We start from the raw sequence: 12,463 nt of genomic DNA, 5'->3' as shown, positions 1-12,463 counted from the left end.
ATCTTAATAAACGTAATAAGGGGCCTCCCCTGGTGACGCAGCGGTTGAGCGCTGACCTGCAGCCTACAAGGCTGCCTGCAGCCTCTGCAGCGCCCGGTTCGTTCCCCGGCTGCCGGCGGGGGTCCCACAAAATATAAATAAATAAATAAATAAATAAAAGTAATAAGTTTTTGTGTGCTGATGAATGGGAACATCTGCTGATTTCTTTCTCAGAGGGACCCAGGAACCCCAAACACACTCCATCATCTGAGCCCCAAAAGAGAAAAGTCATCCCCAACAGTCTTCCCTAATCCTTCAGCCAGTTGTGGTAGAGGCTGTGCAAGGTAACAAGGCATATACGCAGAGACAAACTGAAGCTCAACAGACACACTGGGTCACGAGAAACACCAGATTCTAAAATAACCATTCTACAGAGGATCCTCCTGTCTCCCCTGCCATTACATTACCACATGTGAAATCCGGATCTGCCGAGATCCTGTCAAATGCACTGGGCTCACCGGTAGTGCCCCGTTACCCACTGCTTCTTGCAAGCTTCAGCAAGTGCCTCAGTCTCTCCAGAGGCAGAAGCCGGCATGGAGCACAGTCAGGGAGCACAGCCAGACACAAAGGCACACCCACCCCACCTAGACCAGCACATCCTTGCTAGTCCAGCGTACCTCCCCTCTGCCAGCTCAGTAACCAGGAGACTCAGATGTGAGCAGCAGCCTCTGTGGCTCTCTTCAAACACTAGTCCGTGGACGTGCGTACTCTCCCTGTCTGGGCATCCTTCATGAAATGGGCTATTTCCAACATAACGTTTTAGAAGGGAGGAGATATTCACAAATGGTGGCAGAAGTCGACCTGTCACCTCACCCAGCTTCTGCCCACATTGCCACTACCTTAGCCTCAAAAAACCCCAAAAACCCACCCCAGTACATTTTCCTGTGTCTATTAAAAAGTCCATCAAAAGGAAACTAGGTAAAACGTTGTCTACATCCAAACTCTGAAATTTTACAATGTTATTAAGAAAATCGAGGTATACCCATATGCAATAAAAAGACTGCCAAAACAACCCTGTTTAAAAAGTCATAACACACAATAGGGATGCAAGTCACAAACATGGTGAGCAAAGAGGGATATAAAACTGTTGCCTGGTAAGAGTCCAATCATATAAAGCACAAAAACTGCCAAAATAATTTTCAGTTTATGAAATTCACCAAATGGTAACATAATAATATACTGTACTGTATGTATTTCATACTTCTATTAAATGTTTGGAAAAGAGCAATATATTTTACATTAAAAAAACAATTTCTCTAAGTACTTCTACTTGCATACAGGTAAAATGTCTAGAAAGATAAATGGTAACTGAGAAGGCTCACTGCTGGGGGGATTTAGATGGGAGACGGGAGAGTAAAGGAGAGCCTACTTTTATCTGGAGCGTCTAAATTTCTGCAATTGAACGCATGCTTGTTTACAGAATGGAAGAAGTTATAGCTAAAGTAACCTCTATTCTCCCAGCTCTACCCCAGGTTAGCTAACCAGCAGTGCTCTGGGGAATGGGAGTTTGAGAGGGGTTCAAAGACAAGACTGCATTGCCTGGCTCCTCCCCCAGGTGGCCCGCAGGGCCCACTCTCAGATGGCGCACAAGACTGGTCAGCCAGGCGGGAAAGGAAATCAGAACTCACCTCTAACTTTTCTACCCCCTACTCTTTAAGCCCAGAGGAGGTGAACCCTCTGCCCTCAGGATACAAAGAAGCTGGACCTCCTTATAAGGTCTAGGCCACAAGGCACCCTGCAAACCCCTGCCCAGCCCAAGCCAGCAGTTCCAAGGGAGACCCTGTACTGCCTGGCTTTTGCGCATCTGACAAGGAATGTCAAATCCTGAGAAGGAAATTCCCGAAACGTACATGAAGAGGGTTTTAACCTATGGTCGCCAGCCCAGGGCTCTGAAAACTCACGCAGGCTTTCTAAATCAACGGAGGTGAGGGATGAGGGAGGAAGTGGGTTTGTCCATGACACTAGACATGAAAAGGCATTGTCCTCATCCTTGAAAACATCGTGCACCGCTAGACAAGCCAGATGGAAAAAACATCCTGGCATCAGCCCTGAGAGTCAGCTTCCAAGGCAGTCTCCTGTTCTCATTGGCTCAGGTCTAGGAGGCAAGCAGGGTCCCCTCCCTCTCCTCAGATGGACAGACAACAGCTGGTCTGGGCACATCTTCCAAAATGCTGGGCCGCAAACCCCAGGAAGCAGACTCCTCCACTCTCCAGCCAAGGGCTTGGGTTTCGAACTAGCCTTCCTTTTCCTTCCCCCGGACTAATTTTAGCCTCCTTGGTTGTCAGAGTGGAACTGAAATAGTCAACAGAGGAAGGTCTGCAAGCAAGAACAGGAGCTCACCTCACAGAACACCTCAGCTCCAGCTCAGAAAGTGGCCAGAGAGAAGTCCACTGTGCGGTAGGTCGGGCCCCTAGAGAAGGTTTCCCTGGGAGAAGAGCCTCACATCTGCCCGCGTGGCAGCCCTCCTTCCCACCACTGCTCCCAGCGATCACGCGTCCATGAATGGTAACACTCAGCTAAGGCTGCCAGGTCCTGAGAGTCGGAAAGAGCACATGCATGTCAACAGAGATGGAACAGCCAGGGCAAAGCACAGGGCTGTCCAAAGGCGAGAAGCCATGTTGATCCTGGGCCAGGAGAAGGCACGGCTGACCCCCGTAAAGTCCCAGCCTACATTATCAGACGGTTTTTAATGCCTGCTGTCTCAGGCAGAGATATCACTGAGAAAGTTAAAAAATAAAGACTCAGAAGAAGGCAGCAGCATCTCCTCTCCTCCACCTACCCAACAACCTGGGCAGCAGAGGCCGCACCACCAAGACCTCAAGGAATTGGCATCTGTCAAGATGGAATGGGTCTGTGAATCTGACGGAAAGGCCAACAAGGAAGCCCCAAACAAGGAGGTGGGTGTCTATTTTAGAACAAAAAAGTAGTGACAGAATAGGAAGGAAAGGACAGGAAATAAAGAGTTGTGAGAAGGTAACAAAGTTCCCTTTGGAGGAAATCTCAACTCCAGCAAGCAACCTCTTTTAAAAAAGCCCTTCATCCCACACCAGTAACGTGGAGTGAGACGAATTGAAGCTTTGAAGGCTGCGTCTTCCCACCCTGAGTCCAACTTGTAATCAGTTCCCAGTGAAGCGAGCTGAGTCTTGCCATTCAGGATCAAAGAGCAGCCCCTCCGGAAGTCCTCCCGAGCAGAGCTGGGAATAGGTCGGGGGAGAAGTAGAGCACAAACACCCGGGCTGCCAGTCAGCCAAACGCAGCAAACAGATGCCCACAGAGATCAACCCTTTTGCCAGGGTGTCCAGTGCTGGCGCCTGGCGTCCACAGCTCTAACCTCCCAGGTCCAAGGAGGAAGCCTGGCCTGCCCTCCAATTCCCTGAGGACAGGGTAGAGACCTGCGCTCATACCTTTGGGAAGAGGCTGCCCCCCTGCCCTGGCGTCCCTGGGCTCAGAACTCCGGGCCCACAGCGGCTGCGGCTCCTCAGGGCGCCACATGGCCGGCCCGCTCTGGGGAAAGAGGGGAGAGGGCATGCCGCGGTGCTGCTACAACCCGCGGTGCTGCTACAACCCGGGCTGCTCTCGCAGGACAGCCTCAGCTCCAGCGGCTCCCAGGTGAGCAGACGGGCTGCCCCGCCAGGCAGAGGCCCCAGCAACAGGCACTTCCTGACATTCTGTACGTGTGGGAGGGAGAGGCACGAGTGCAAACCTCAAGGCGGCAGGCAGAGGCGGGTGGGCGGGTGCGGGCAGTCAGGCTGCCTGGCCACCCACAACCACCGCCTCCCTGAAACCCGAACCACTTCTGGGAAAACTCAAGGACGCCAGGATTCTCCTCGGGGGCCAGCACACCAAACCAATTTCAAATCAAACTCACATGCTGAGCAGGTTTGCTTCCATATGCCTAGGAATTTCCTAGGCATTGAGGAAAATCCAACTTCCCACCCTGAATTGGATGGGGGGGGGCGGGGGGAGTGGAATGCACAGGCATCAGCCTTTGACTCCACCTACCACAACTGTCTGTCTCTTTATTTTTTTTTAAGATTTATTTTATTTATTTATACATGCACTGGGTACAGTCAGAAGTGCGGGAGGGTGAGAGAATTCACCAGAGCCAGAGTGGGGAGCAGAGCAGGCAGAAGGACCAAAGTACACTGCTGAGGGGAGCAGCGGGCGGCAGGAGAGGTCTGAGCACCATGTGGGACCCTCCGGGGAGCAGCCGGGGATCGAACCGGCGCTGCAGAGGCTGCGGGCAGCTTCGCAACCCAGCGCTCAACCGCTGCGCCACTGGGGAGGCCCCTGTCTTGTCTCTTTAAAAGCGCAAGAACATTCTAGATCTGGCCAGGACATTTGCCATGTCTAGAGACATTTTCGGTTGTCACAATTATAAGTGCTACTAGCATTTAGTGGGTCAAGGCCAGGGATGCTGCTAAACATCCTATGACACACGAGACAGATTTCCCCACGCTACTGGCACCCACCTACACTGTGCATCCACATACATGACAAAGAATCCAAATAGTCAATAGGGTCAAGGCTAAGAAACCATGTGCTAGAATCAGGTGCACCCGTGAGCACCCTGCCTGAGGTCTGTCCATCTAGAGTCATTCTCAAATTTATTACCCAGACCAGTTCCCTGCAGGGTCCCAGATCCCACTCTTTGGTAGGCGGTCAGTATCTGAAAGTAGATCTTAACTCTGATCTGAATGATGCCCCTTAGTCCCACTTGCACGACCCTGAGCTCCCAGGAACAAGCTGACTGCACAAGCGGTATGGGGAGGGCTTCCTAGATAGAGGAGGAGACCAGGGCTCGGTCACAAAAAGCAGACTTTAAAAAATGAATTATGTCCAGTGGCTATAAGAGGGTAAGCAGAGGCAGTGAGGTGGGAACAAGCACAGTACACCCCCAAGGACAACAAACTGCTCCTCAGGACTGGTACAATGAGTAGGTGCAAGACTTCTCGAGTCCAACCCAAGGGACCACAGGTTCCTGGTATCAGGAAAACAGCAGGTATGCATGCACAGCATGCACAATTTGTGTACACACTAACACACATGCTCATATTTGTATTTTCTTAGAAGAACAGGCCACAGCTTTCATCAGATTCTCAGAAGCACCCATTACACAGGGGACCATAGTGCAGGACAAAGGCTGTTCACTGGGCTACTGCAAAGGCAGGTCCTTAGAAGGCCAGAGACAGTCCAGGTGCTATTGGGGATTCCCAAGGTCCAGAAAGACCTGGCAAAGTATTACAACATAGAGGGCCATACAAGCTGTGAAAGGCCAAGGGTTCCAGATCTAAAGTTTTCCCCCAGATGTAGGGCCTGGGAGGACAGGCAACTATCTCACCCATGCACTTTGGAAAAGTCTTTAAGAGTTGGGGAGAATGCTCGCTACTCCCAGAGGGCAGGATAGTCAGCCAGACAGGGTGTGCCCAGCAGGAACAAGGTCAGTCAGTACAGAAAATCCTTCCCTGAGGGGTAGCAATCCTGACTCTGTGGCCCGTGACCCTGACAGCCACCACCACACAGGGACAGAGTCACTGTGCTCATTACACACACATTGCTCCTGGACACTATGCGTGGGTTAAAGAATAGTCAACCTAGGACAGCCTGAGAGAGTCAGGCCTGCCTTTCTTGGTGGGACTATCAAGAGCCAGGTCCCTCCTCCCAACCAGTGGCTCCTGACATTCCACTCAGAACACTCCCTACCCTGAACCCCAGTACAAAGACAAATGCCAGGCACTCTTATGGGATACACAAGAGAGGTGTCTGGGATATCCACTATAACACAAGAGCTAAATGATTTGTTTCCCAAGGACACTAGGCCAGACAAAATACAAGACTTGTGAACTAACTGAACACTGATCTTGTAGCAAGAATCGTGTGTCTTTATTACAGCATTGAGTTCTGGCTTTTCTTCTAGGTCTACACCATCCAATCTGGTAGCCACTAGGCAAATGTGACCACAGTTCACTGATGGAAAACATAGAAATTTGAATTGCAATGTTCTAAGTATAAAAACATATACAGGATTTTGAAGATAGTATAAAAAATGTTTTGGTAGCAATGATATGCTGAAATAATTATTTTGCCTATAGTAGTTTAAATGAAAAATAACATTAAAACTAACTTTACTTGTTATGAACTGAAAGCCTATTAACCCCCCACCCCCGCCCACCATTCATATGGTGAAGATCCAGTGCCCAACAGGATGGTATTTGGTGATGGAGTCTCTGGGAGGTAACCAGAGTAGGTAATGAGGATGGGGCCCTCTTGATAGGGTAGTGAGATAGGAAGAGAGCAGGAGGAAAGGCCACGTGAGGACACGGTAAGAAGGCGTCCATCTGCAAGCCAGCAAGCAGGCCCTCACCAGGTCCCTACCCTGGTGGCATGCTGACCAATGCTTCCAGTCTCCAGAACTGTGAGAAAATAAATTCTGATGTTTAAGTTACCCAGTCTACAGTATTTTGTTATGGCAGCCCAGGAAGACTAAGATATACCTGTTTCTTTTTCCCTTTATTAACATGACTACCAGGAAATTCTAAGTTATGCATATGCTTCACACTCTGTTTCCGCTGGACAGCGCTGCTCGAGACCTTCCAGTGCAGGAGCACTGTGTGCCGCAGGGTCATTCTTAACGGCAGCCAGGAGCTTGAAGGAAAGGCATCTAGGAATTCAAAGGCACAGGAAGGTCAGTTCTGTTCCCACCTAAGCCTGAGGACAGCTCTTCCCTATTTCTTCAGGGGTCAGAGCAGTGACTGAGAGACTGGCTGGTGTGACCACGGGAAACACCCAGGGACACCACTTTGCCGCCTTCCTCCCAGAGAGGAAACAGGTCATGGATTCTAATCTAACTCCAGCTGTTCCACCTTGCAGAGTATACCAGGCACTCCCCAGCCCAGGAGGGGAGAGACAGAGGGAGAAGGAGAGAAATACAGTCCTTCCAAGGCACAATCCCACCCTGCCACTTCTAACCAGGGAGGAAAGTGAAAGTAGTGAGGCTAGATTGAGAAAAATTAGAGAGAGGGATTCCAGGTCCTAGCCTAAGGCTGCCCTGTCCTGGGACTCGGCCCTTTCTGCAGGTCTGGACTTGAAGCACCTCGGGTACATCGGAGTGGGGTCTAGAAACAGCCAGGTGAACTGCTGCGTGCCTACTAATTAAGTTGACTTGCTGCGGCCAATGCTTTCCTTTCACTTCAGAGCTCTCGCTCTTGGGGAAAAGTATCTCAGCGCAGCACTGTAAAGTAAGAGGAACAAGTTCAATAAGACCACCACTTTGCCTCTACCACACAAGAAATGACTCAAAGAGAACCGTGGCTCTAAAAGAGATGTTCCCTCCCATTGAGCGCTTAGGTTCCAACGAAGGGGTCTCTGTCCTCCAGTCCCTCAACACAGACTACGCAAACCCACAGGGAAAATCCGCTTATCTTGGGGATAGACAGCGAAGTCGCATTGCAAAGGAGGAGGGTGGAATGGGGGCAAGGACGGGATGAAGAGCCCCAACCCCACCCCGCAGCAGCCAGGGGATCCCAGCCCCGCCCCTGCACGCCCAGCCCCGCCCTCCGCGGGTTTCCCAGACTCCGCGCTGCTGCCACCGCGGGCAGCAGGGGACCCGCGCTGCATGTGTAATGGGGGCTGGGAACAAAGACTCGCAGGACCCGGAGCCCCGACCGTCCCGGGCTTCCCCCCGGAGCTTCACCGCACGACTCCCCACACCTCGCAGGGCTTCCCGGGGCCATGCGAACCCCAACGCGGCGCGCGTCCCTACGCGCACGCCCGAGCCCGGCGCATCCTAGCACCTCTGGAAATCGGTGCTTCGGCCCTAGGGAGAAGCGCCTTCCCCGAGAGCTCCACGTGTAGACACTCGCACCCACACACCCTCAGCCGCACGCGCGCGATCCGAACGCTGGCCCCGCGGGGTCACCCACCCCCGCCACGTGCTTCCTGGAGACCAGAAGGTGCAGGAACCTGTTGGTTTTTCTACCCGATCCACCTGTCCTTCCAGGCGCCCCACACAAAGCTGTCCCGCCAGATGCCCGCAGCGCGCATCCGGGGCCCGCGGCAGGGCCAGCGGACTCAGGGGGGAGCCGGCGCCAGGCCAGCGGCGCGAGGAAACACGACTCGGACCCGGGGGCGATAAAGTGCGAAGTGCCCGGAGCCGTGTGAAACTGCGCCTTCGCTTCAAGAGACCTAGTGGACCCGGGCGCTGCGCGGCCCCTCCCCCGCCACGGTCTCGCCAGCCCCGAATTAGACCTGCCCGCCTCGCTGGGCCGCCTTCCCCTCTCTCGGGTGTTCTCGCTCTCCCCGCGCGCCACGCACTGGGGGGGCCTGAACCCCGACCTCGGGCTCTCGGGTCCCGGCCCCCTCCGTGGGCTCGACTCCGCGAGGCGGAGCCCGGCAGACCGCCGCACAAATTGTTTCCCCAAGATGAGCGAGCGGGGCTGTCCGCGCGCCCCCAATTCCCCGCCCCGGGAGGTGCCCGCTGGGTGCAGGTGGCCAGGCTGGGAGGCCGCGGGCCCGCCCTTTGTTGGTAAACACCGCGCGGCTCCCGAGGCCGGCCCCGCGCGCCCTCCCCGCACCCCCAAGCCGCGCCCCGTCCTTACCCGCGCACAGCGATCCCCAGAGGAGGGCGAGGGCCGCCCAGGGCGCCGTCATGTTCCGCGGCGCCGCCCCGCGGACACCCGGAGCCCGCGGGCAGGGCCGCGCGGCGCTCCCGGGGCGCGCAGGGCCCGGCGGCGGCTGCGCTCTCCTTCCCGCTCCTTCCTTCGGTCTCGGCGCCCGCGCGCTCCTCGCGCCTTCGTCCCGGGTACCGTGCGGGTTCCGAGGGCCGGGCAGCGGGGCCGGGCTCAGGGCCGCTGCGGGCGACGCAGGCTGCGGCCCGGGCTCCGGGGCGACGTGGGGGCCGGGGGCGGCGGCGGGGCGCGGGCCGGGGCGCGCCCGACTCAAGCATATCGCGGCGGGGCTGGGCCCGGGCCCCGGGCGCAGGGGCCGAGTCCGGAGGGGCCATGAACGGGGGGAGGGGTGGGGGGAGGGGAGCTGAACCGAGTCCAAAATGGCTCCTGAGCCGGGGCCGCGGAGCCGAGCCAGCGGGGAAACCCGGATGTAGGATACAAAGAGGCGGGCGAGGAGGGCGGGGAGGGGGAGGGGAGGCGGGCCCTCCGACCGCGTGGTCCGCGCCCCCTCGGGGGCGGGGCCCGGAGAAACAACAACAAGGAGGCTCCGCCCCCAGCCCGCGCCCTCCTGGAGGACGCGCGCCACCCCCCGACTCGAGGGCGAGGCTGAGGGCGCTGCAGGGGTAGCGGGGTTCGGTCCCGGGCCACTTGGCCCTGGAACCCCGGGACCCCACCATGGCCACCGCACCCGAGAGTCTGGCGCCCCTCTGTGGAGCTTCCACACCGAGCGCACTCTGCCCCGCAACCCTGGAGTAAGTGAGACCCCCGGACTCTGGTCTGAATTCCCCTCCGCGCCCTCGTTTCCCCACCTATGAAATGGGGGTCACAGTGGGAATCATGTCTGTGGATGGGCGAACAGATCGTCAGTAAAATATTGACATCTGAAATGACAGGTGCCCCCCTACACACACACACACACACACACACACACATGCTCAAAGGTGTAAATAGGGATCCTAGACTTGGATCCCTACAGGTGAGGGGGGCACAGAGCCCCGCACCACAAAGCAACTGCAGGGCCTGCTTCCCCCACCCTTACTGTAAGTGGTTCTCGTCACTCCCACCCGCCGCGCCCCTAGACCCCCCCAGTTACAGATTTTGTCTTTAGTGAATGGCTCAGCTGTCCTCTTTACCTGTCCCCCCACCCCACCCCAGCCTCTCCCTTAGGTGGCCTCTTTTGGAGTCCACTCTCCTTATTACAGTACTCGAGCTTAAGAGGGTCCTGCTGGGGCTCCAGCTAAAGAGGGAAAGCCTGTCACCGGTCAGGGATGAGGTATGGGACCCTCGGATACCGAGATTGGCCTTGGCGTCTCCTGACTTGCCACAGCTGTGCTTGGAGCAGGGCAAGCAGCAGCCAGGAGGGAGGTGGTGCCGGGTAATCTGAGTTATTTCACTTCTCTGAACGTCAGTCTCCTCTTACAGAGATTTCGTGACTAAACACAATCTTAGGTAAAAGTCAACACACAGAACACATATTGGCCTTGGTTGAAGCTGAAATAAAATGACATCACCTAGTGTTTCCAAAGTATCGGGAAACCTCAAGGACCACACTTTGGAGTCACAACTCAGAAAGATTGTTGGGTCTCCCAAGGTTCCCAGTTCTAGAAAATTCCATGTCAAAAATAATGACCTCCTTCTGGCCACAACCCTACAGGGGACCCATTATATAGACTTCTTAACATTGAAGTCTACTATGTGCAAAGCAAGTGTAGCTTGGGAGGCTCTGACTGTGTATGAGATGGTTGGTATTCCCACAGAAGGCTGTATTGACAGACACACAATAGCAGGGGAAGCGACTCCAAATCCAGAGTAAGTGTCTTTAGTAGGAAGGATAAATCACTACTTCCTCCAGACTAGAAGGTATGGACTATAATGCATAGACTGACGATTAGAATGGCTGGTTCCTCTCTTCTTCACACCAAGTTGGATATCACAGTAAAGGCTTGGCTAGTCTGAATTACTGACACATCTGTGTCTTCCATTCCGAAATCTCTGGAAACTCTAAATCGGTATATTCAATGGCCTACGTGACATTTTATTTGGCAGCCAGTCAGAAATCTCGAGCTTGACCTACCCAAAGAGAATTCCTTGTTTTCCCCATAAATCTTCTCTTTCCCCAGTGTTCCCTATCCAAATTAATGGCATAAACAACCAAACAATTGTTCAAATAAAAAATGTTTGAGTCATTCTTGTTTCCTCCCATATTTAGTCCATTAGCAATAGGTTTCAAAACCCTATCCGCCATTCAGTCTCTGTTTTCTAGACCTATGTCCATCACCCAACATCTGGCGACTGGACCACACTAACAGCAGTGAACTGAAAGAGATATTAACTGATCACCTGTTTGCATGAGGCAATTGAAACGGTCTCTTAAAATGAAACTCTTATCACATTACTCCCTTGCTTGAGATCCTCTCATAACTTCCTAAGAATTTCATAACCTTCTATGATGGCTGACAAAACGCTACATGATCAGCCCCCTCTTCCTCTACCACTTCACCATTATTAGTCAGACATACTGGCTTGCTTTCTCTTCCTCAGATGTGTTAAGGTTGCTTCTGCCCTAGTGCTCCAGTGCCCCCACCCCATCCACATTGTGGTAATACTCTTCCCCAGAGATTCTCCTGGAGAGCTGAGATACATGTTGTAGAGGGACAGCCTCTAGCTCTGCTACCATTTTGTTCATGAGCCCATTGAGCAAATAATAGGTTGGTGGATAAAGGTGACGGTGATGTCTGAGAAGCAAATTTGGCTTGTTTTTTCTATTCTGAACTACAAAAGTACTAAATTGTGCATTTGATATCAGACAGGGTATGATGAGAAGCAGAAAGGCAAAAACCCAACAAATGTCCAATATAGAACTTTTGACACAAGTTCGCCATTCAGGCATTCTGTGAGTTATGGCCACTCTTCTGCTGGTCTCCATCCTCCTCTATGATCACGATTAGAAGCCAAGGAATTGAGGAGAAACAACTGAGCTTCAGTGTCAAGCTAATGGAAGAGGAGGAAAACTATAAGCACTATGACTTGGTACCTGTATAATTATAATGCATTCTGTTGTGGGAGTCACATGCATTAATTTAGCAACTTGTAAAGTTACCACTGTTGTTTTTGCGTTTTTTTTTTTATTTTATTTGGATACCTTTTCAAAAAAAAAAAAAAAACAGTGGTGCCCCTCTCTCAGCTTTTGAAAGACCTTGATTAGAGGTGTACTGTGGTGAGGGCATTATGAGAGATATAGCTGGCAATTAGGTCATTTAGGTATAGCAGTAGAATATTAAACAATATTAAGGAGGTACCATTCACACAGCATAATGCAGAGGTATATATGCATAGCTTCTTTGGCAATACAAACCCCCAAAACTTAGTACATTTATTGTTTCCAAACTGTCCAATGTGCCATCGACACAAAAGGTTATTTCCTAGCTATTTTATTCACTTATCTTATTTCTTTTCTACCTTTCCCCCATACTTCTTCTCCCACCCTTTCTCTTAATAGCGATTACCTTAAGGTCAACTAAATGGACTGGCCTAAATGGAAAAGTAATATTCTCTCTCAAAATAGATTAGGTTATGCTGCGCTAATGGGAAATCCCAAAACCTCAATAGCTTAAACAACAAAATTTATTTCTCATTCATGCTTCATGCCATGTGAGTCATCAAGCAAGATAGATGAACCCACGGACAAGGGCTAATGGAGGCTACATTTTGATGCATATTTTGCTACTATAAGGGGGTGACCTGGAGAATGACATGTG

The 12,463-nt window shown here is 52.7% G+C and overlaps 1 protein-coding gene across 3 annotated transcripts in view; it reads right to left on the bottom strand.

The window, feature by feature from the left end:
• Positions 1 to 8,692, bottom strand: part of ACVR2B (activin A receptor type 2B) — a 28,694-nt gene extending 20,002 nt beyond the window's left edge. Inside the window, exons 1-2 of one of the 3 annotated variants that reach the window (XM_054693173.1) lie at positions 8,637 to 8,652; positions 6,534 to 6,700 (exon numbers count right to left, since the gene is read on the bottom strand). In XM_054693173.1, the coding sequence (XP_054549148.1) occupies positions 6,534 to 6,665 (132 nt within the window). In that variant the 5' untranslated portion in view covers positions 6,666 to 6,700; positions 8,637 to 8,652. Of the gene's footprint in view, positions 1 to 6,533; positions 6,701 to 8,636 lie in introns of all 3 variants that reach the window. The other 2 variants (XM_037526612.2, XM_054693172.1) reach the window with 2 other exon arrangements.
• Positions 8,693 to 12,463: the final 3,771 nt, after the last annotated feature.

This window comes from Talpa occidentalis, unplaced genomic scaffold (genome assembly GCF_014898055.3).
Source record: "Talpa occidentalis isolate TD23 unplaced genomic scaffold, MPIMG_talOcc4v2.1 talOcc4.10, whole genome shotgun sequence".
NCBI lineage: Eukaryota > Metazoa > Chordata > Mammalia > Eulipotyphla > Talpidae > Talpa > Talpa occidentalis.
Note: the sequence above shows the minus strand (reverse complement) of the source record. Positions and strands in the feature narration are given on the sequence as shown.